At 40.1% G+C, this 21,168-nt stretch overlaps 1 protein-coding gene across 1 annotated transcript in view; it reads right to left on the bottom strand.

Annotated features, from left to right (window-relative positions):
* Window positions 1-21,168, bottom strand: part of PANK4 (pantothenate kinase 4 (inactive)) — a 22,855-nt gene extending 1,687 nt beyond the window's left edge. The window contains exons 1-17 of the mRNA XM_035344434.1: window positions 21,006-21,168; window positions 18,423-18,505; window positions 17,357-17,565; window positions 15,223-15,406; window positions 14,576-14,668; window positions 12,650-12,803; window positions 11,496-11,677; window positions 9,933-10,014; window positions 8,666-8,766; window positions 7,627-7,782; window positions 7,370-7,482; window positions 6,764-6,851; window positions 4,692-4,843; window positions 3,165-3,220; window positions 2,580-2,629; window positions 1,037-1,144; window positions 486-586 (exon numbers count right to left, since the gene is read on the bottom strand). Coding sequence (XP_035200325.1) covers window positions 486-586; window positions 1,037-1,144; window positions 2,580-2,629; window positions 3,165-3,220; window positions 4,692-4,843; window positions 6,764-6,851; window positions 7,370-7,482; window positions 7,627-7,782; window positions 8,666-8,766; window positions 9,933-10,014; window positions 11,496-11,677; window positions 12,650-12,803; window positions 14,576-14,668; window positions 15,223-15,406; window positions 17,357-17,565; window positions 18,423-18,505; window positions 21,006-21,126 — 2,033 coding nt within the window. The 5' untranslated portion in view covers window positions 21,127-21,168. The remainder of the gene's footprint in view (window positions 1-485; window positions 587-1,036; window positions 1,145-2,579; window positions 2,630-3,164; window positions 3,221-4,691; window positions 4,844-6,763; window positions 6,852-7,369; window positions 7,483-7,626; window positions 7,783-8,665; window positions 8,767-9,932; window positions 10,015-11,495; window positions 11,678-12,649; window positions 12,804-14,575; window positions 14,669-15,222; window positions 15,407-17,356; window positions 17,566-18,422; window positions 18,506-21,005) is intronic.

The raw sequence follows: 21,168 nt of genomic DNA, 5'->3' as shown, positions 1-21,168 counted from the left end.
TATAAAAAAATATAAGAAATAACGAGTTACAACATGGTCTGTCAAACATAGTCATGCAACTCTGGTAATAAGCCAGACAGTGAATAGTTGAGTGTACTTTGCAAAGGTTTCTTTTCCTGCTAGGACTCAGGAATGTTTCTTTGAGCAACAGGTTTAGTTATGTGTATGTGTGTATATCCTCTACATAGGCTAGTCTGTGCATGATGTGTATTTTCCTCCATTCATTTTTAACATAAAAGGTACAGTGGTTTAGTAGCTTGAGTCCTTATCAGGGATGACACTAACAAGAGCTATAATCATGTACCAACAAGAACCACTTTCTAGATTCTTCACCTTAAGCTGATCATCCTCTGTATCTTACTTCCAGGTTGCAGAGTTCAGACAGCAAGAAACACAAATAACAACTGTGTGTGTTAGCAGGAACTGTTTTTTTTTCCCCATGTGTATTTTGTATGCTACGTAATGAAGACAGGTTATATGCTTACTGAATAACTGGATCCATTGCTGCTATCCGCTCAGCAACGATCAGGGATTCGCTGTAGGTGACATCGTTTAGGGCAGGGCCAGAGTTACAAGCCAATATAACCTGAGGCAAAGATGTCAGAATAGTTCACTGATTAATGCAGTCCATACATGGTGTTAGAGCTGCTTGTTTGTTTAATGATTGTCATTGCCTGGCTTATAAAATAAGAGAGGAATTGAGAGATGAGAAGGCCTCAGAGGCCCAGTCCTCATTTCCCCTCACCCCTCCCAAGTTAACCAGCTACTTCAGGTCTTTTGACATCATAAACCCTGGTTTAGCAAACTTGGATCTGACCGTCTCTCTTTGCTCTGTTACTTTTTGCAGTCTGCTTAAAGTTAGCCCTCAGAGTACCAGGGATTTGGGGACTGAAGCTCATTGCCCTAAATTGGATCATTCCCAATTTAGGTGTGCTGAGCCAGTCTCACAAAGTGCACTGCTAGTAAGTATTTAACAAGCCTTTAACCAATTACAGAAGCTCCATTATGTGCTGACTCTACAACACAAACCACTTACCTCTGTCCCTCTAGAGAGGAGCTCTCTCACAAAAGGGAAGACTCCTAAAATTATGTCTATTCCACTGTTATCTGCGAAAATTAAGGCACATTTATGAGGGGGGCCCTCCTGAAAGAGAAAAAAACCATGCATTCAGAATTTATCTTATAATTTAGTTCATTGAATAGTTCATGTTATTTAGAAACACTCATTTTAAGACCCCAGGTTTTATACCCCTAAATGATCGGCAGTTTTCATTATCTAGTAGCAGCATAACACTTCACCTACTCTTGATCTTAAGTGAAATCAGTTCCCCTAAGATTGGCTTTGCACAGTTATTTAAAACAGCCTATAGTTACTTTGCTTCATCTGAGAGCTGTCTCAAACTGTTAATTAACCTACAGCTGCCAAAGACATGTCTGACTCCAGCAGCTGGGAACAGGAGCTTACTTCAGAGGGTTCTGAAGGGTGGGTAGCCACACCTATAATCCTACCACTGGGAGGCTAGACTAGAAATCATGTTTTGTTATACCATGCAGCTGGAGAATAACCTTCCCTTAAATTGAAGCAGCAGCATGGACAGCTGCCTACACAAACATATTGGTTATCGGGGTAAATCTACCTTTGCGGATGTTTTAAGCTAGCATGCTGTAGGGTGAACAGGATTTCCTTCTGCCAGGAAAGGGCAGGATGGACTGCTGGGGGCAGTGATGCCCTAAAATAAAAAGATATTTCATATTCTCCATTAACCTTTTGATTTGGTCTAAATCTGATGTTATGAAGTTGAATTCACTGCAGTTTGTACCAGCAGCAGAATTTCTACCATAACTAATGCTCAATTCCTAAGAAAAAAAATGGTCAGGACAGTGCTTCAATTTCCTTAATTAGCACTGTCATAAAGGATTAGATCTTAGAGGTCTTTTCCAACCTAAGTAATTCTATGATTAGATGATACTTTTAAGACACAATATGCAATGATTTGGAGCCGTCTGCTTATACCAAACTTTTGTCTGTCATTTCCAACATAGATCTACAGAGAGAACCAAAAAATAGTTAAGGTTTTCAGTGAACCTTAATTAAATAGTAATAAACATCACACAGAGCCTAAAAGCTTTGCCAATTGATTAATTACTTTCAGAAACCTTCTTAATTAATGCAGGTTTTAGCTTGATTACTGAGATGGAACAATGCAGACATTACATTTGGATTCAAGTTTTCAAAATTATGGGTCTAGCTGTGTAGAAGTAAGTGCTCTGATACAGAAGGGACACTATGGGGATGTTGGAAGAGCTCTGAAAGCAGCTGGGTTACAAACGTTGCAGTTCCTGCAGGAATTCAGCTAAGAAACTTGGTAAGTAATGAAGTGGCAAATCCCTTTTATTCCTTTCTTTATGGTGAGGCTGCTGAATTACTGGTACCGTGTTAACAGAGTTTATTTGGAGTTGCCTGAACGGGGTTCTGTTAAATCTGTTAAAAACAAGCTAACAAAGTTTTGTCCTTCCCCCCCCCCTCAAGATTAATGTATTAAATTACTCAATGGTTGGTAACAATTGTGGCATCATACCTTCAGTCGCTCTAGCCACTGACTGTAGGAGTCTTCTAACCAGGGACGTTCTGCGTCACAAACAAAATCGTATTAGTGTTCCTTTTAGGCAACGAGTAAGTCTGTATGTTAGGTCTTTTTAAAGATGCTGAAGCAGTTGAGCTCAGGTTTTGAATGTTAAAACTACGTATTCAGAATTCCTAAGCTCTTAATTATGGAATAGCTCAATTAGTGTTCTTGAAATGGAATTTTCATAATAAAGCAATGGAGTCACGTGAGCTACCATTATGGCTTATCCTAAGATGGATGGTGTTGTACTTGAGGGGACACTACTGCTTTGACATGATTAGAACAGTACAAAAATAGCACAGCCAAGATATTCCAAACACCTGTGCAGCTAAGACTTCTGTGCAAGGAGATAGGCTTTCAGGTTCCAGTTTCTTTGGAATACAAAGTCTGTAACCTGTATTTCAGACAAACCTAGCAAGTATGAATGGGTCCTCATCATCTGGGCAGCAGAACTGTCACAATCAACACCTTCCCACTCTCCTCAACTCACATTAACACAACATCCAGTTCCAACCACCACCACATCTCCCCCTGTACCTTGCAGTTTTGATTTGGCTTCTTCAAATCCAAATTGTGGCTCAGATTCCAGAACGCTGTATCATGAGAGAAATAAAGGGCACAGAGTTAAGCAACGTAATCACATAAAACCACAATTCAAACATTCCTCTAGCAGGTGGTCAGCAGTTTTATTGCATTGATTATCATGAGTGTCGGTAGGTCCAATGACTGAGAAACAGACACACTGTTCTGATGTTAAACATGAAAAGCTCAGATGTACATTAAATTAGAGTGTTATTATGCTAAAAGGAAAAAGCTACAGCAATATACAAATGTTTGCAGGAACTACTCTACAGGCAAAAAAAGAAACCTTATAGTGGTCTGCAGACCAAAAATGTAGTCAGGATCTAAAATATCTGCATAGGAAACCAGTGCTACACAAAGTCTGATCTGAAGATTAGTTCACAAAAGGCAGGGGAAAAAAAGAAAAAACCTAACTAGGTACAGGATTTAAAAGCTATTGGCTGTACGTACAGCAAAGTAGCTCCAAACACTTAGGTGGTGATGAACATACACGTAATGAGGTTGGATTCTAAGCTGCCAGTTAAAATGTTACACCATGTGGGCAGTGCTTGCCAGTGGTGTCTCAAAGTTCCTTACATCTAGTACTAAGTGACACGTAACTCAGCCTGTACAACTCTTAGTTCCTTCCTCAAAGAGAGGGAGAGCTACACTTACCACAAGTAGCAACTAGACTAACTGCTTTACTGGTGGCAGTTCAAGTTTCTGTGGCTGTGGGCAGCATCAGAAGTACCCCAAGTCTAAGAGCGCCAAGGCAGCCTTGAATGACCTCGTTTTGAGTGGACTTATTTTTGGTTTACTCAGAGGGGGACACTCCTTAAAGATGCAGAAAGGGAAAGGAAGAGCGGAATGTCAGCTGTGAAGCAGTGACCCTCTCCCATGTTACTGGATCTATGTTATCGACCCCACAAAAACAGCTATAAAATCGAGAGCTGCAAAATCAAAAATATTTTAAGACTGTTGGCATTTATATCCTTACATATTCATAGCTGCTGAAAGGATATAAGGAAAAAAAAACTCTCAAAACAGCAATAGAAATGTATGTTGATCAAAAATACTTAGTATTTAGCCATCAGAAGAGACCATCCAACCCAGCCCATTGAACGAGTGATACCAGGACAACTGTGAGTTGCAGGAAAATAGCGTATTTTCGACTAGAGGCACGTAGTATCAGATTAAGTACAACACATACCCAAAAGCAAGGCTATTAACCATGCTACAAGCAAAGCAGCCAGGCTGGAATATTAAATGCTCTGTCACTTAACTCAAACACTCACAGCAACATGTCTGCCAGGTTTTTAAGGGTAGAAATGTGAACTTTGCTGCACCACAACAATGCTTGCAAATAAACAACCAACATATGATTACAGTAAAATACAAACTATAATTAAAGTTAGATGGGTGCACTTCATTTACTTATTTTTAAAACGAACAATTGGATATTCTGTATCTTAAAAGGGTGCTTTTAAAATATTTAACACCTACTCTGAGACTGCTTTTGCTCCCCAGTCAAAGACATTCCCCGCAAGAAGTCCTTTCACCAGAGCAAACTGCCTCTCCTCCCAGCCTAATGAATCCAAAGATTCGATTACGCTTTGAAAACATTTTAAGGCTATGCCATTTTCTTTCTGCTTTACCTGTAAGAAAGACACGAAACATCGGATTTATAGACAAAAAATTCTTACCCATCATTGGTTGTCTCAGTCCCAAGACCGCGTTCAAGCATTCTCCTCTACGTTCATGGCCTCTAATGGACCAACAAGTTACTGTTATCAGCATGCTTAGTATCAACAAGAAAAAAGTTTCCTGGGATTCTAATAAAGAGCTTTATTAGTGCTAGCATATGTTCTGTAGCCTAAGAATTACTTAAAAGAAATAGATTAGAGGTATGATAGATCTTGGGCAGACTGGGGAATGGAAGAATGAATGCACAAAAAAGACACATCACTAGCAACATGATCCACCAAAATCAGGTAATCTGCGTGAGGAGGTTTACCGCTAGCGATTTTACAAAAACTTTTGTTTTAAGAGGTTCATCATCCCAGATGCCTAGAAGCTCTTGATTTTTTTTTCCACTTCTACCTCCAGTGAGATCAGAGCTAGTTCTACTTAAAAATGTATAAGCGGTATTGAGTACCATCTTTACATCATCTTTTTTACCATCTTGTCTGAATTACAAAAAAAAGGGGGGCAAACATAAGTAAAAGCCACCTCACGCAGTTTTAACTCTTTCTTAGAGTGAATGTGACATCTGACAGTGCAGCTATGGAGAAGCTTCTACATACTTTGTAGAAATAGAGCAACAGTCAAAAAAGTCTCTAACCAGACACTGGCACTGTTACTGTTCCTGTGTCCACACAAAAGTGGTGAGGATCAGACCTAGAGAAAGCTATTTTTGAGAACTACTTCACATGTCTTATTCCCCAACAATAGAATGTTACAGAATAAACCCCAAAGAGTGAACAGCTGCAGAACAGCAACAAATTCTTTTAAGAGCTACAGGTTATGCATTTGTGTACACTCCAAGCCAACTCAGCAAAATATCTCAACAGTTACAAAAGCAATCAAGAAACTTTTTACAGCATAGCAGGAAATTAACCCAGACACAAGGTACAGGAAAGTGGCACAGTTTGGTTTAAGGAGAGACAGCCTCAGCAATTAAGGGACACAGCGAACAGGTTTGTTTTGTTTTTCTAGGCCTTTTTGGGGAGTAATGGTGTGGGGAAGGATGACTTTGCTTGTGAAACTCTTCCTCCCTGCCCCCAATTTCATTTTCTTTCTTTTTTGGGGCAGGGGAAGGAAAGAAGACACACTTTAAGGTAACTAAAAGAACACAGAAATTAACTTCATACCATTAGTGACTTTTGCATGGAGCTCTTGAGATTGTTAACTGCTCTACAAGGTAATAATGCCAATTGCCTTTTACAAGTGTCCGAAATTTTCAGATTTATTCAGAAGTACTTACACAGCTACACATAACTTTCCTTAAATTTGAAAATGGTTTTCATACCATGAGGAGAATGAGAAGAACAGGAAAGAGAAAAATTTCTGAAGTCTGCTAGACTGCAGTAGTAGCCTCTGTATAAGAGGAAATAAACTGATTACTCGGAACTGAAATTCTCAGGTCACTTATAAGGTTATCCATGAGCAGAAGTGTAGGCCTCTCCATGTAGTGTCCTTACTTCTAAACTGAAGGAAACACCTCCTCACTGAAGGAGCAAGTTACAATAGCATCTGATGAAGAACACCACGTACTCATCAGGAGCAGGATGGACACCACTGGTTCCCTTCTCAGAAGTAAAAGACAACCAAAGCTGGTAACTTTTTGTTAGCATTATCCTCACCACGACTGCATTCAGCAGGTTAGAGGTCAAAGGCTTTACATCCCACCAGCAACTGCTTTTTCTCCTCAGAGCAGCAACCACCAACCAGTTAAAGCTGCTGCAAGGCAGTTACTACTCTCCCTGCATAAACCATTACTTATACAAAGTTTTAGAGTATGGAAAAAGTGTCTGGAACTTACACGTTGTCCACCCTGTAAAACAAGAACAACTTACCTTTGAATAGGGATCCGGAAAATTGAACTCGTTTAAACAGTGTTCCCTTGTATCCAAAAGACTTCTAACTGTTAAGGTACCATATGCACTTTAAAAAGGGAGAGGGGAAAACAGATCAACTACTTCAAACAGAAAAAAGGTATTTTCTCCTGTTTCCTCCATAATTAGGATGAATTCCAGTAAGTCATGGCATGGAAGACAAACATTTCAGTTAAAAGTCTTCACATGTCACATGTGCTAAACAGTCTCTAAGTGGTGAATCTACTGAACAGACTACTTAAATAGAGAGGGAAAATGTTCAGAGCAAAGATGCCAGACAATTCAATTAACACATTACTGCTTTTAATAACTTCTAGACCATTAGTCATTTTTCTGCTGAGATAGAATTTAACTGAGAAATTCTAATAGGGGAGATCCCATGGTTCTGCTCAGAGGACCTGATATTTGGCACATCAACTTGCTCCAGCCTACGTAGCTTTCAGTTTGCTCTGCTTAATATTTAATAAAAGCTTTTATTTAGCTTTTAGTTAGTTTATAGTTTGCTTTTAATTTGCTCTGCTCAACAGAAGCAGCCAGGTGATGAAAGCAGGAAAATGAGACACTTACAAAGGCTGCTGTCTGAGTGTCTGCAGCTTGTTCCAGTATTTCTGTCGGAACTTTTCAGCTCTCTCAGGTGCATCAACAGAATCTGGCTGACTGGCTGCAGCACGCTTTGCCACCTGGTAGAGAAGAGGAAAGACTGAAGTTACCAATCAAATTACTCTTCTTTTTAACTGACCTAAAGTTCAGGCTGAAAAACAACCCCTCCATTTGCTTTATTCCTCAATCATCACCCGCACGTACAACTCCTTTGTGACATTTACCCCATCCAGTGCCTCCTCAAAACAGGTAAGCCAGTATTTTCTGGCCATGGCATCATCCGTGAGGTCAACAGTGTCTGGAATATAGGTTGATGGGTCCTTTAGCAGTGGCAGGTTAACAAGTGGTCTCTCCAGCCTATCCATTTCAAACATGTCAAACTAGGTGAAAAATGAAAGGTTTTTTAGAGCTCATTCAGAAACTGATTCATAACAAGTTAAACTAGCACAAAGCCTACACAAGTCCATAGGAGTTTTATATATCATCTGTGGGTCTAAAAAGCCCAGTAACAAACAGAAAATAACCAACCAAAGTCACTTTCTCTTCTTCCCCTTTCCCCCCAAGTATAGGAAGCTACATTCTGAAGACTGGGAGGAGATAAACCAATGACAGAGGAAATAATAATAATAAAAAAAAAATTGACATGAAAAACACTGGCATGCTGATCAACACAAGACAGTAAAACATGCTGAGCTCCACTATTGTGCCTTCTTTTCAAAAGCACATCAGCAGATCCAGTCTTAGAGTAATTTAAGAACCTTAGGGTATTGTCTTATTGCTTGCTGTATGCCAGTTTCACTGTGAAATTGGAGTTACTGTGTTTAAGAGATGACTGGGATCATGCTCTTCTGTGCAATTATATATTTCTCTCCTCATAGGAAGTAAATAAATGATGCTTAAAGACCATGGAACATCAGACTCAAAATTCTCAAGTACAATATTTCAACCATAGCAAATCCAAGCTACTTCAAAGAAAGGGCAGCAGTCTAATGTTTTCTCCCACCTTTGGTGAGGCAGCACAAGACAAAGTAGCAGCTGTGATCTGCCTTTATGAAGCATTACATCAAACCATCACAGATGACACAAGACATCATCGCACACAACACAACACCATCCCACATGATACAAGACACTGTTAGTCACTTCTTTCAGCAAGCAGCACAGTCCCAGGGGCAAGAAGCAACTAGCTTTGGAATAACTGTCCAGGCTCAAAGCACCATTGCCAAGAGAGAGCACTTAGTTCTAGGAAAGACAACCACATACTGTACCACTCCTGGTTCTCTGCATGGGGTAAACATCAGGTGATGTGCTCATGAGACCAGAACTCCCAGCGTAATTCTCTCCCCAGCTATACTGGTTTGGATCTAGAAAAGAGAAAGAGAGAGAGACACATAATCTGAAAATAAAACTGAAAATACTCCCATGCGCGAGTCTAGAGTCAGCACCCCTTCAGAGAAGCTGTTTCACTGCAAAAGCCATTTCTCCTTGTCTTTATACATGAATCAGATTTTTCCCTCTAAGCCCCAGTAGGTATGTTTTAACTTCTTGGTAACTTACCTACCTCTAAAGAGCTTCAAATTAAACTGAATGAGACACAAGACAATTACAATTCTAAAACCATTTTTAAACGACTTTTTTTTAAAATCATTAATGGCTATGAAGAGCAGGATGTCTTCAAAGCACTATAGATGGCTAATTTTTCTGTCATCACAGAGCTAATTTCTTTTTTCTAAATATAAATCCATTATTAACAAAACACTGCAAAACTGTCAAAGCATAGTGTAAGTTTCATATAAAACTAGTTATATCTAGATTTTTTTTTCTAGAAGTTTAATTAAGTTCAGATGTACAGAACATGCTACAGATGTAATGACTTTAATTCCTCAGTAGCTGGTTCCCTGCCCACATCTATAATGTGGGTATGAAATGAATTCCACATCCATTGCTCTGAGGTACATTTTATATTTACTAAAACTAAGTATCATTAACCACCTCATTATTTTTCCACTATTAGTAAGGTACTGAATGGCTTACTAGTACACCAACAAGAAATTAAAGAAAATACAAATGGCAAAATTCAACCAAAGCATCCTATACCCAAAGAATGCTGGAAAGAAGTGTCTCATCCTTCATAAATATCTGTGAGGCTTTTCACTCAAACGAGTAAGTTTTGAGATGCCGGTCTTCTGCAGTACTTTAACTGAATTCAGAAGCTAGCCTCTTAAAGAGGAGGAGAGTTCTCAGAAAGTCAATTTCCCCAGTTTGATTTTGAGGTATGACTGCTCTTTGCAGAAATGCAGAAAAGAGAAGAGCCAAATCCTGCTAGATTCTCAAAGATGAGCAGGAAAACAGTGAGAAATTAACATGTTCTTGCCAGAATATATGAAAGCAAAGCCCAGCATCTGTGTTTATTAGTGCCAAATGTATTTATTTAGGCAACAACTTACATGCAGCCTCTTAAGAGAAACTTGGACATTACACTGACATTTCAGAACACAGCATATACAGAACATAGCAATGCTGTACTTACTGTCTTGTTCAGCTCCTTTTAAAAATGCCCCAATGGCTCCCAGGTAGCCTTCATGTCTCAGGAACAATGCCTGAACCTCTCCCTGCCACAATATGAAACATTGCAATTGGATGGTCCCTGATGGCTAATATGTACTTCTTCGTCACTAGATTTACACTTAAATTTAATAGAAACAACTAAAGATGATAATATTCATTTGTGCTACAGTCTAACACATTCAGTAATTTTAATGGTGCTCCAAAAATGGTGTTTCTGAAACACAGCTTCAGGAGGAACTGCTTACATACATCATTCCACAATTCTAATACAGCTGGAAAAAAAATACATGCAGAAGTGGTGCGTATTCTAAGCCTGTGCAACCACGGAAGCAGAGGGAAGCGAATGCTTCACCAGGAAAGACCACTGCATCATTCCATGAATATTCAACTCCTCTTGCTTGAACAGGCTGGAAATATAAGGTCAGCTGATTTCTAGGTCATCAATGTAAGTGTGTGCCACTGTGCATCCACCACATTCAAGCCACTGTTCATTTCCTTTATTTCATTACGTTTCTGTTTAACATGCAACAACATACAGTCACCCTGTACATTCTCCATAGGCATTTACCCCATCAGGTTAGTTAGCTTAAATGTTAACGTGTAAAAGAATGCCAGGGAGAACAGGACCACCACCCATCCTAGCACCTGTAGCTTTCCTAGACAAGGCTGAGTGAGGCCTCCTCTAAAGGATAGTAAGCCAGGTCTACAGCAGATAATATCAGCAAAGTTAACGCTGGGTTTAACTATAGCAGAGGGGAAAAAAATAATAATTTACAGTGAGATTTTTGTATAGACTGAATTGCTGATAAGGTTGTGCTTACAAGAATCTAGAGCTGCAGTTTTGTGGTAGTCTTCTTGAAACGCAACCAAGGTTTTACAGAAAGATTGCAATTGTGAAACAAAGGAAAATAAAGCGGCATATAGGAGTCCCTCGCTTGAAGCACTGAGATGAGGTAAAAAATAGCATCATTGGCTCTATAAAATTGCAACATGCATTGCAAAGGTGCAGGAACCGTTCTACCCATGTCAAGCATTAAGTGGGCTTTTGGACTGCACCGGTTTTCTACTGAAATATCGTTAGTACTTGCCACAGCCTCAAAACCTGGAAAGAATTACAACTTTTTTTTTTCTTTTTTAATAAAACCAACAACAAAAGCCCAAACCACCACCACCACCAATACTAGCTGTTAATTATCTCAGCAGAACAATCCCACATTGCATAGCCTGGGGGGCAAAAAAAAATAGTTGAAGTCAGCAAGAGGAATTGAATAACAGTGGCAGCTATCTAATAAAATAGTGAAAATTACTGTCAATCAAAAATAAATAAGTAGAGAAAGAGGCCAGAGAGAACTCCTAGGCAATTCACATTTATTTCACCCCTCCCACAATAGATCCTTCTAGCCCTGCCTTACCTAACTAAGAGCAGTCCTTTAAGCTGATTTAAGGTGGGAATCTATTTAAGTCCCCCAACCTCCTAGAAGAAGACACCTAAATTTGCTATTAGGAGAATCTCTGTTTTCATTACCTTTGAGAAGAAGTTGATACTGTAGGTTATTGTGCGCATGGTAACTGGGTGACCCCGAATAAAGAATCCTCCAAAATATATTTTATCTAAATTATGGAGTTTGGCATAGAGGCAGGCAAGTTGACCAATGTCATTGCTGATCATGTGTAGTAAGCTTTTTGCCATATCTTCTTTGGAAAACTCTTAAAAGAAGGAAATAGCAAGAAAAATTAAACACAGCTGAAGAATGCTCAAAGGAACCAGATAGGTTTTTTTAAACAAAGAACCTGCAGATAGAGAAAAAAAATCCTTTGTTTGACCAGTCTTTGTGTGTGTAGAATAAAGGCGTTACCCGCAACCCAAAATCTTGTTATTAACCAAGTACTTCAAACAACAAGCAGATTGCTTTTGACTGAAAACACTGTGGAAAAGCACTGAGCTGCTGTGAAATATTGTTTGAATAAGTCGGCTTGAAAGGTCAATAGCAAATGGCACGACTCCAATTCTTCTCTAGGAAACATGGATAACGGTTCATCCATCCATCTCGACATGTGACGTGCTGCAAGCATTTTATTAGAACACTGCAAACAAAGTCGCAAGTTAGAGTAAATCACTGCCATAGGTCTTTTTCTGGACCAACATAGCCAATTGTATTTTCCATATAAAAAAAAATTAACATTGGGCTAAGTAGACAGTTATTTTTGTTGTTTGCCTAGACTTATGGAACCCCAAACTGAAAAACTGAATGTCTATTTGCAAGGCAGTACTGGATAGTATTTCTAATCAATAAAGTATTGTGCAGGCAAAATACACCTAGGCAAGATCATGAAAAGCACTGGTAGTTATTTTCCAGCTCTACTTGCCTGGAGAACGTTATAAACAGATTCCCAAGGGCTGGAGGACATGGTTGAATTTCTTCTCCTCATTAGTTTCAAAGAGCAACTCTAAATAACTGGAGCGACTCAGGCAGTGTTCAGTGCCCCCTCTCAGCCCACACACATAACATAGGGAAATAGATAAGGCAGCATACATTTACGTTGATTAAATTGGCAACTGTTTTTCCATCCTGATAAGCATTCACAGGAAGCTTGTACAAGTGGCAAATCCATGCTGACAGGCAATCTAAAGGATTAATTGTATAGCAAATCTTGGGTAGATCTTTTCTATACTGATACCTTTATCTGCTGTAGTAGATTTCCCGAAGCTGCTAGCTATCAGATTTCCACTTAGCCCCAGGGTCTGGCAGGCGCCTCCGTACACATCTTTCACCAACATGTCTACATTTGTGTGCTGTCCCTTTGAAGCGAGGTGCAGCAACTCATCAAATTTCTGAGGATGAGAAGCAGAGTTACTCTAGGTTTTTGGGACAGCCAGAGAATCTTGCCCACAAACTGAGTTCTTCAGCATGCTTACTGACAGAAATAAAATAAAATGAACACAACAGTCCAAAACAGGGGCTTTGGCTTGGAACCAACCCTGCCAGTAAAAGAGACAGCATTTCTAATAACAAGGATTTATCCCAAGCCCACATCTTATCAAAAAGACTGATCTTAAGTTGGGCCCCTTCCAACCTCAATCATTCTGTGATTCTGTTATCTAGAAATAATTAGTTGAAGTTCCCCATAAAAGTAGAGGTGGAGTGCACAGTTAATCACTTTGTCTATCTTGCAGTATTCTGGAGAACTGAAAAGTCTCAGGCAGAATTATGCCATCCAAAACTTTAGCAGTATGAAATAAAGCAAAATTTGCCAAATACTGCTCTCCATGCAACTCCAGTGAGTATGGAATTGACAGTAGGTTGTACAGGCATAAGTAAAAAGGACTTTATCCAGCATCACCAACAGGGTTGGAATTTATAATATTTTGGCAAGTAAACTACCAACAAGTTCTTCTAGTCTAGCACCTTTAAGCTCCTCCAGATCAGAGCATATGAAGTAGTCAGAACCCTCATACTTCTCTTATCTTGGAATGAAGTCAGGAACACAGTAGATAACAGCAAGCATAATTATGTCTTCAGGAGGCATATTAAAAAAAAAAAAAGCTTAAAAACAACATCATCTGTCTTTACAAATGAATAAATGTATTAATGTCCCTGAAATTAAACCTGCACAAAATCTGCATTATCCCAATAATTAATATTTATAGATCTGTTAATGCTAATTTCAATTTCTACATAATCATAAAAAATTAGGAGCCGACATTGTCTATTCCAATATTTGTTTTTAAATGCACCAGACAAAAATATTGCAAGTGTGGGTCTTCCCTTTGACATTTTCTTATTTGGTGCATATGTAACTCTAGCTTTTCCTACATTGGTGACATTTAGGAGCACATATTTAAGTCACATGGATCTCTGAGACAGGAAAAAACAGCATGATTTAAGAGCTGAGTTAGGCAGAGTAGTACTAGATCAGGCCTTATTCAGGCAAATGACCAACATGGGATTTAAGTGTTGAACCCCTGGAAGTGTAAAGTGTAATGTAAGAGAGGTGTAATTCCTCCTCCCTACTTCCAGATATTTTGCAATAATTAGGAGCTCTCTCTTTTGCTTCTGTGGATACTGTTCAAGGTACTATGCAGGCATTTCATATTGAAAAAGAGTACAGAAAATTAGCAGGCTATTCTTTGCCTTATAGCCATTATTCGTCCCTGTTGACCAACTCCTTGACTCAAGCAGGACCATTATTTTACCACTGCTGAGCATCTTAACATTTTTGCCTCTTTGTTCTACTAGTACTTTTTGCATTTAAAGCTTCCCTTTTTACATCAGAAGCACAGAAAATGCAAACACAAGTCAAGGACTTGACCTTTTTCTAACAGTTTATGACCACATGCACCTCATGGAGAGGTACAAAAATCACCCTGAGCACTGCAGAACTGCCTGTTCTTTGTCTGTACAAGGCAGCAGCTCTTTGAATAAAACATAAAGCCTCATGAGAGATTTTTTTTTTTTTCATTTTCTAGTGCACTGATGTTGGGTTTCTAGTTTCCTATACAAATACCACTTAAAATCGTTATTTCTCCTTATTTAAAGTTTTAGCATTCCGCCTCTTAGCACATCTTTTATCATCCCATACCCCTTAAAACCCATGCTCTGATACCTTTGTTTTTGTGAGCAGTGCTCCAAGACCCCAGAAGGTTCCACCTCCAATTGAGCTCCCTCCTATCCATTCAAATTTGTCTTCTGTTTCTACCTGTCAATAAAACAAGGCAGATTTGTCTAGAAAATCATATTATAGCTACAAACACACAGTAAAATATGAGAGCATGTGGGGTTTTTCAGAAGTGGAAGTGGTGCAGACAGAACTATTTAATTGCATAAACATCAGGTGAGTTCTCCAGAGCTACACATTTCACATACTTACAACACCTAGAATTAAATACAAAGATTTAAAAGATTTTTATTTAATTCTAGACCAAAAGTCCTACTTAGGGACATTACATTTAATCCCCTAAACAGTGTATTAAAAGAAAAAAATCATTCTGATCTGACAACCTTTGTCCTATCATTTAATATGACAACTTCACTAAACACTATGCACCTCTAAACACCATTTTAAATTTTATTTAAAAAGATCCTGCAATAGTGAATGGGAAAACATTCATAACTATTTAAGAAAAGAAAAAAATATATATATTTTCTTTCTAAACTTTGTATTACCCAAGAAGAAACAACTACAAATCTAAAATAGTAATGTTACAGATCATCTCTGTCAAATTCTACAGCAAAACATTAGCAACCACTCACCTTCACTATAGAAACCCCGGAGCCAATATTCACCAGTAAATAAGGGAAAATATTTGGGTGGTTTGTCTGAAATCGGAATTCTGTATCTGAATCTTTCTGGTATGCAAACACTTCGTGGGGTATGTTCCTTAGCACGAAGTTGCATCCTTTAATGAGGCAGGTCATTACGTCTTCTTTATCTACTCTGGGGGGGAAAGAGCAAAAACCTGATTATAAATTTCACAGCCATACTGATAAAAATTAATGTAAAGGATACTTGCTTAAGACTTTACTAGTAGCAGATACTAACCCACACAATATGGCAAAAGCCCAGATCTCTTAAACCACAAAACCGAGATCTGCGTTGTACTGACATTCAACTTCAGTGACAGAACACAGTCCAACGCTGGACTGCAGTTACACAGTAACTTTGATCTTACATTAATCGTGCTCTCAGTAAAAATAAGCCTGCTCCTGTTTGCTTGGTTCTATTGCCTCCCTAGTGTGCTATTGCTAGCACAACTCTATGTGCACCTATGCAATAAAGGAGGTCAGAAACTTATCTGGCAATTAATGGAACAAACCAATTTTCTAACACAGCATAATATTCTATTGCTCTTCTGCTGCCTTCTTCAAAAAGGAAGAAAGGCCACCTCAACATTTCAGCACTCGTTTACAACAGATTATAATGACTGCAAGGAGCTTGCTGCTGGATTACCAAACACAAGAAAAGAGACTTCACAACTGTACATATCCTGAGCAGGAACACTAGGAACATGATATGTAACTTAGATAAGTGACTTCTGGAAACTTCTGTATTGTGTATTGTTGCTGACATATGCTGAGTTTCCAAAAGGAAATGCCTTTTTTTGAAAGGGCATAAGCAAAGCACAAACATACGTCTCAATTAATACAGAATACTTTGAGTTTGTCAGGAAAGAGAAGCTGCTTCTACGGACCAATCAAGTATGGTTTTGCCCATTTTTAAAAAAATCAACACATGCCCCATGGCACAAGAGAAGAGGGGAACCGTGATCTAGTCTTGATTAACTGGCACTTAGTAACAGCCAATAAGGCACTGACTGAGGCTGATTTGAAAAAAAAATGTTAATAGAATCCTACCTGTCAGAAAAGAAAGATATTGAAAAAGCAGTATAAAAAGAGATGAACGGAGTACTTCAGAACCTGAGGAATATGCTGTATGAGAGGTGTTCTGAAGTTCTTCCCCAGTAGCAGCAGGTAATGTTTTATGTTGGTGTAAATGAACGATATCTTTATCTGTATTTACAGTGGCTTTTTTTAGCATATGGCTTTTGATAAAGTTTTTGAACAGTAAACTTATGAGGCTGTAAGTGCTGCATGAAGTTTAGGCATGACCTATGCAATAAATTGCTATATTGCCTCAATTATTTACTTCTGGGCATACATGGAAAAACTTTAGAAGCTTTGTAACTTGAGAAACAGGCAACTGTAGCTATTAGGTACACACAATAAAAAGTGTTCGCCAACAAAACTTTGGCTTTTAATGATCCAGTCTGTGTTTTTTAGATTTCACCTTTAGATCTTAAATACTGACTCGCAATTAAAAAACCACAACTCTGAGTAACAGATCAAAAGTTCATAATTAAAATTGTTAGTAGTAAGCTCACTACCTACTTGCTATAGTTCAAATGTTATTGCACTTTATATATTGCTGTAGGTTTTGTGTAGTTGGGTGCTGACTAAGAGTTGAGAAGCATGCTACTGTCATCTAGGATACCACCACTGAAATGCTGCTAGTTGTGAAGAGTAAAAAAAAATAAATCACTAATTACAATACAGAGTAGTTTAAGTTTAAAAATGGAATGGGTGCACGCCAAATCCTTTACAGAAAAAGCTGTGATAATAGCATGCTTTCTTCCTTGTTACTGCCTTGCTCCTAGCACCTGGGTTCCTTCCTGTTGGCTCTGTTACTGGACCCCTGCTGTGTCAGCTCACGATACAGTATCTTTCTGCAACTTATGTTCAGTCTGATCTGACCAAGACACATGCACAAATTCTCCTGCCTCAGCTTTGCCATGTAGATGGCTTTTAAAGGCAAAAGGGAAAGTTCGTCTATTAAAACACACTTCAAAGAAACACATTCGCATAACTAAGTTTAAAGAGTTGCACTTACTTCAACCCCAACTTCTTTTCAATAAGATCTTTGAATTTATAGGCGCCACCACCTGTAGCTTTGATGACTTTAGTCTCTGTATTGACAAGATGGTCTTTGATGAAATCTAGACAAGTCTCTATGTAAGTGTTCTCAAACTTAATGAAGTGAAGTCGAGCTGTAATCTCCTCCTGAACTGATATTTCATACAAAGGTTCATTTTCTATGTCCTTTAAAAAAAAACAAAAAACAATTTCTTATAGATTATTCAAAATCCTTCCTGAAGAAACAAGGATATATGTTGAATTACTAACCATCGATACTTGTGCTTCCTAGGCCTTATAACTCTGTTAATGCTACTAAATATAATATCACAAACTACTTTCAAAAAGAAATATGATTTAAACACATCTTAGTATAATTTAAGCTGGGAATATAATCAATTTTCTCGCATATATTAGACATACATGAAATCTATGTACGAAACAGTTATGTTTACTTGTTTTTTCACAGGCGCCATACTAACTGGTCTAGAAAATAATTTCAAGCATTAACTGCGCCATCCATACGTATCTATGGTGCAAACAAGGAACGTAACTGAGTTTGCTCATGTATGGGCTGTACAACTTTGAAGCCTTGCAATTTCAGCAAAGGACACGTATGATGAATGTGTAATCACATGAATTTGTATCTAGAGCTAGATTAAACGTGCAAAGCAAAGTAACCACCAAACACATGCTAAGGGTTGGTTTCCTGTGAAATACACCAAAAGGTTTTTAACCAAAGCCACGCTCTTCTGAGCTGCTGTACAAATGCTTAATGATATTGTGAAGTCTGTCAGTAGAAACTAGAACACGTATTTTAAAAAACATTGCAGTTGTAACAACTTCAGAACAACAGACATTACAGCTCATACATAAAACCTTATCTAAAACTTGCTTACAGTTTATATAGAGCAAGGTACTAGGTAGCTTTCAGATACAATTTCTACTGTACTATGAAAAGCCAGCCTAGTGCTTCCCTTCCAGTCCTGGCTGTACCTTTCTTACAAGTCTATCACATGCAATTGACTGATGCAGTTCCTCACCTTTCCAGAATGATCAAAGGATCTCACTCTTGCCACTTTGTGCTGCACAGTCGAATAATAAGCCAACTTGGTTAATGAACCACCTGTTAAAAAGATGACATGTAATGAACGCCTCGCCTTAGAGCAAACGATCTAACTCACGTTCATGTATACTTTGCCTAAGAGTTCTTGTTTAGCTGAGTTCTCCCCTCATAAAGCCAGATATAATTAAGCTAAACACCTGCGGTAGTGACCCAAAGAACCCTTGACTGGAGAACTGATGTTGCCCAGTTAACTGCAAATGCACTACTCTACGGGTAAAGCTCCCCAAGATGGGCATGTGTCCACCTGATGTGGAGACTGCTGAAGATGAGAAGAAATAAGAAACCTGAACTTGTGCTCTACAGCAAGTAAGGACTGAAGGTATAGCATGGATTTGTATAGTATCTACTTGCTTACCTTATTAGTAACATTTCTAGAACCCCCTCAGATTTGCTGCTTTTAAGAGGATTTTATTTGTATGCTTCCAGTGATTGAGTAATGTATGAAGTCAGACTGAGTAACTTCGTTAAGTCATTTTTCTTAGGGCGAAACAGTACCTGGTGGTAACTTACTCAAGTAGGAATTTGACCATGAAAGCCCGAGTCATGAAGTCACTGATTTCTTTACAAAAGTGAGTGAAGCCTGTTAACCACTTCTGTATTAAGGTATCAGTATGTTTCATAAAACTCTCAGCTGCTGTGGCTGTTTGAGGAAAATAACTCCAAATAAAAGTAGCCTGGACAGCCGAACCACTCTTCTTATACAGAAAGTCAGCTCTGGCTTGGTACCCCTGTTGAGAACACGAGTACAAGGCAGGCAGAAGGCCCGTACTTCTCAGTGCTACAGTTCTAGCACATGGTTGAATCTAAATCTGTATGCATAACTGGCCTCTTGACAAAGATTTGCCATGTTACCCCCTCGGTAATTCTACCATGCAATCTCATAGAACATGCTGTAAGAAAGACCAAGCAAATAATTATAAGCAGCTTCTGGGTTAAAACTTAAGTCCTGACAGTAAGTAAAAATCCGTCTGTTAGGTCATAACATAATGACTAAATGGTGGCCCTACACTCTGCTGCCTTACAAACAAATGAAATCAAGAAATGCAGTTTAGGCAAGTGGAAAAAATAATCAATTAGTGCTTGTAGCTTTGCCTACACAGCAGTACTCTCAACTCTTCCATAGTGCTGAATAAACGAGGAATTTTTCACAGCCTGTAAGAAAATGAAAGGCTTTCTCCAGCAAAATTCAACTGAGGTCAATTCAGAGCAATCACTGGCAGACGCTTATAGCAACAAAAGCAGTAAAGCTTGCCTGCCCTCAGATCTTGTTTCAGGTCACTAGCCAATGCTTTAAAGTTTCTGGTAAACAAAATCCAAACTGTTCTGCTGGCTTACTGCATAAAGGTGAGTTTTTTCTTCCCCCCCCCTTTTTTTTTAATTGAATTTTGTTTCCTTATTTCCATGCTAGGAGGAAAAGCTTTCTTCAAACCAATTGCAAAGGTTGTTTTGAAATGCAATAGTTTGTATGGCACCGATAGATGAATTGCCAACGTACCTACATTAGCAGCACTAGCTAAATGCTATGTAAATGTTCACCTAGTGATGCTTACACGTCCTTCCCTTCCTCAATCACTTTTTAAAGACTTAAATCCACTCGGAACACCAGCTGAGCCACGCAGCCAGGCTTTATAACTAATCCTGCAGCTCTAATTCCGCTCTGACCCCCAGGAAGTACCCATTCCAGCTGTTATTTTAATGGGAAACAAACAGCTACCTTCTGAGGGGGCAGAGAGGCTTGTGATGTGGTAAAAGCCCTTGTATTACAGCGCGTTATTCCCTCTGCAAGCCCCCAGCACCCAGTGCAGGGCAGGACCCAGGGGATTAAGGGAGCAGTGTGACCGCATGGTGCCGTGGCGGCAGAACACTTCTGTGTTTTTACGCCCTTTTACTGACTAGAACTTATGGAATTGAGGCGAAACGCGTGCCCTGGCTCTCCCCAGGGGGCACCCCTTCGATGCGCTGGGGCCTGGGGCCAGCCTTCAGGCCCCGCCGCGGAGCGTGGGGAGCAGCAGCCCCTGTCTGTGAGCCCCGCTGCTCCGGAGGCACCGAGGGGAAGGGAAGCGGGGCGGGGCAGGGCAGGGCAGACCCCTGCCGCCGCCGCAGCCCGCCGGGCTCTCCTCACCCCCCTTGGCCGCCAAGGGCAGCCCAGGAGTGTCCCTCAGAGCGCTCCCCCCGCAGCCCGTTAACGGCCGCGAGCGGCACGCCGGAACTTGTAGTGCCGCAGCCCGCCCGCGCCCCGTTGTCGCCAGGTGACGGGACTTCAAGTCCCACCGCGCCCCGCGCCGCCCCCCTCGCCGCGGCGCCTGTCGGGAGCTGTAGTCCGCCTCTGGCACCCCACACCGGGCAAGACGCCTCAGGGGACTGCATTTCCCAGCGAGCCCCGCGCCGCGGTGGGCCGCCGGGCGCCGGTGAGTCCCCTCAGCGCGGCGAGAGCCGCCGCCCGTTCCTCCGCCGTCGCCCCCTCCTTGCCGCGGCCCCCCCGCGGCTCCGGCTCGGTTACCGATGTCGATGGCGAAGCGTTTGGCGTTCTCCAGGTTGCGGAAGATCTCGTCGGGCGGCAGGGTGATGCTCTTGTCCAAACTGCCGTGACCGCCGCTCCCTCGCCCGCCCCGCTCCGCCATTTTGAGCGCAGCCCGCTCCTCGCCGGGGGCTCATTCGGTATG

Source organism: Oxyura jamaicensis, chromosome 21 (genome assembly GCF_011077185.1).
Source record: "Oxyura jamaicensis isolate SHBP4307 breed ruddy duck chromosome 21, BPBGC_Ojam_1.0, whole genome shotgun sequence".
Classification (NCBI taxonomy): domain Eukaryota; kingdom Metazoa; phylum Chordata; class Aves; order Anseriformes; family Anatidae; genus Oxyura; species Oxyura jamaicensis.
Note: the sequence above shows the minus strand (reverse complement) of the source record. Positions and strands in the feature narration are given on the sequence as shown.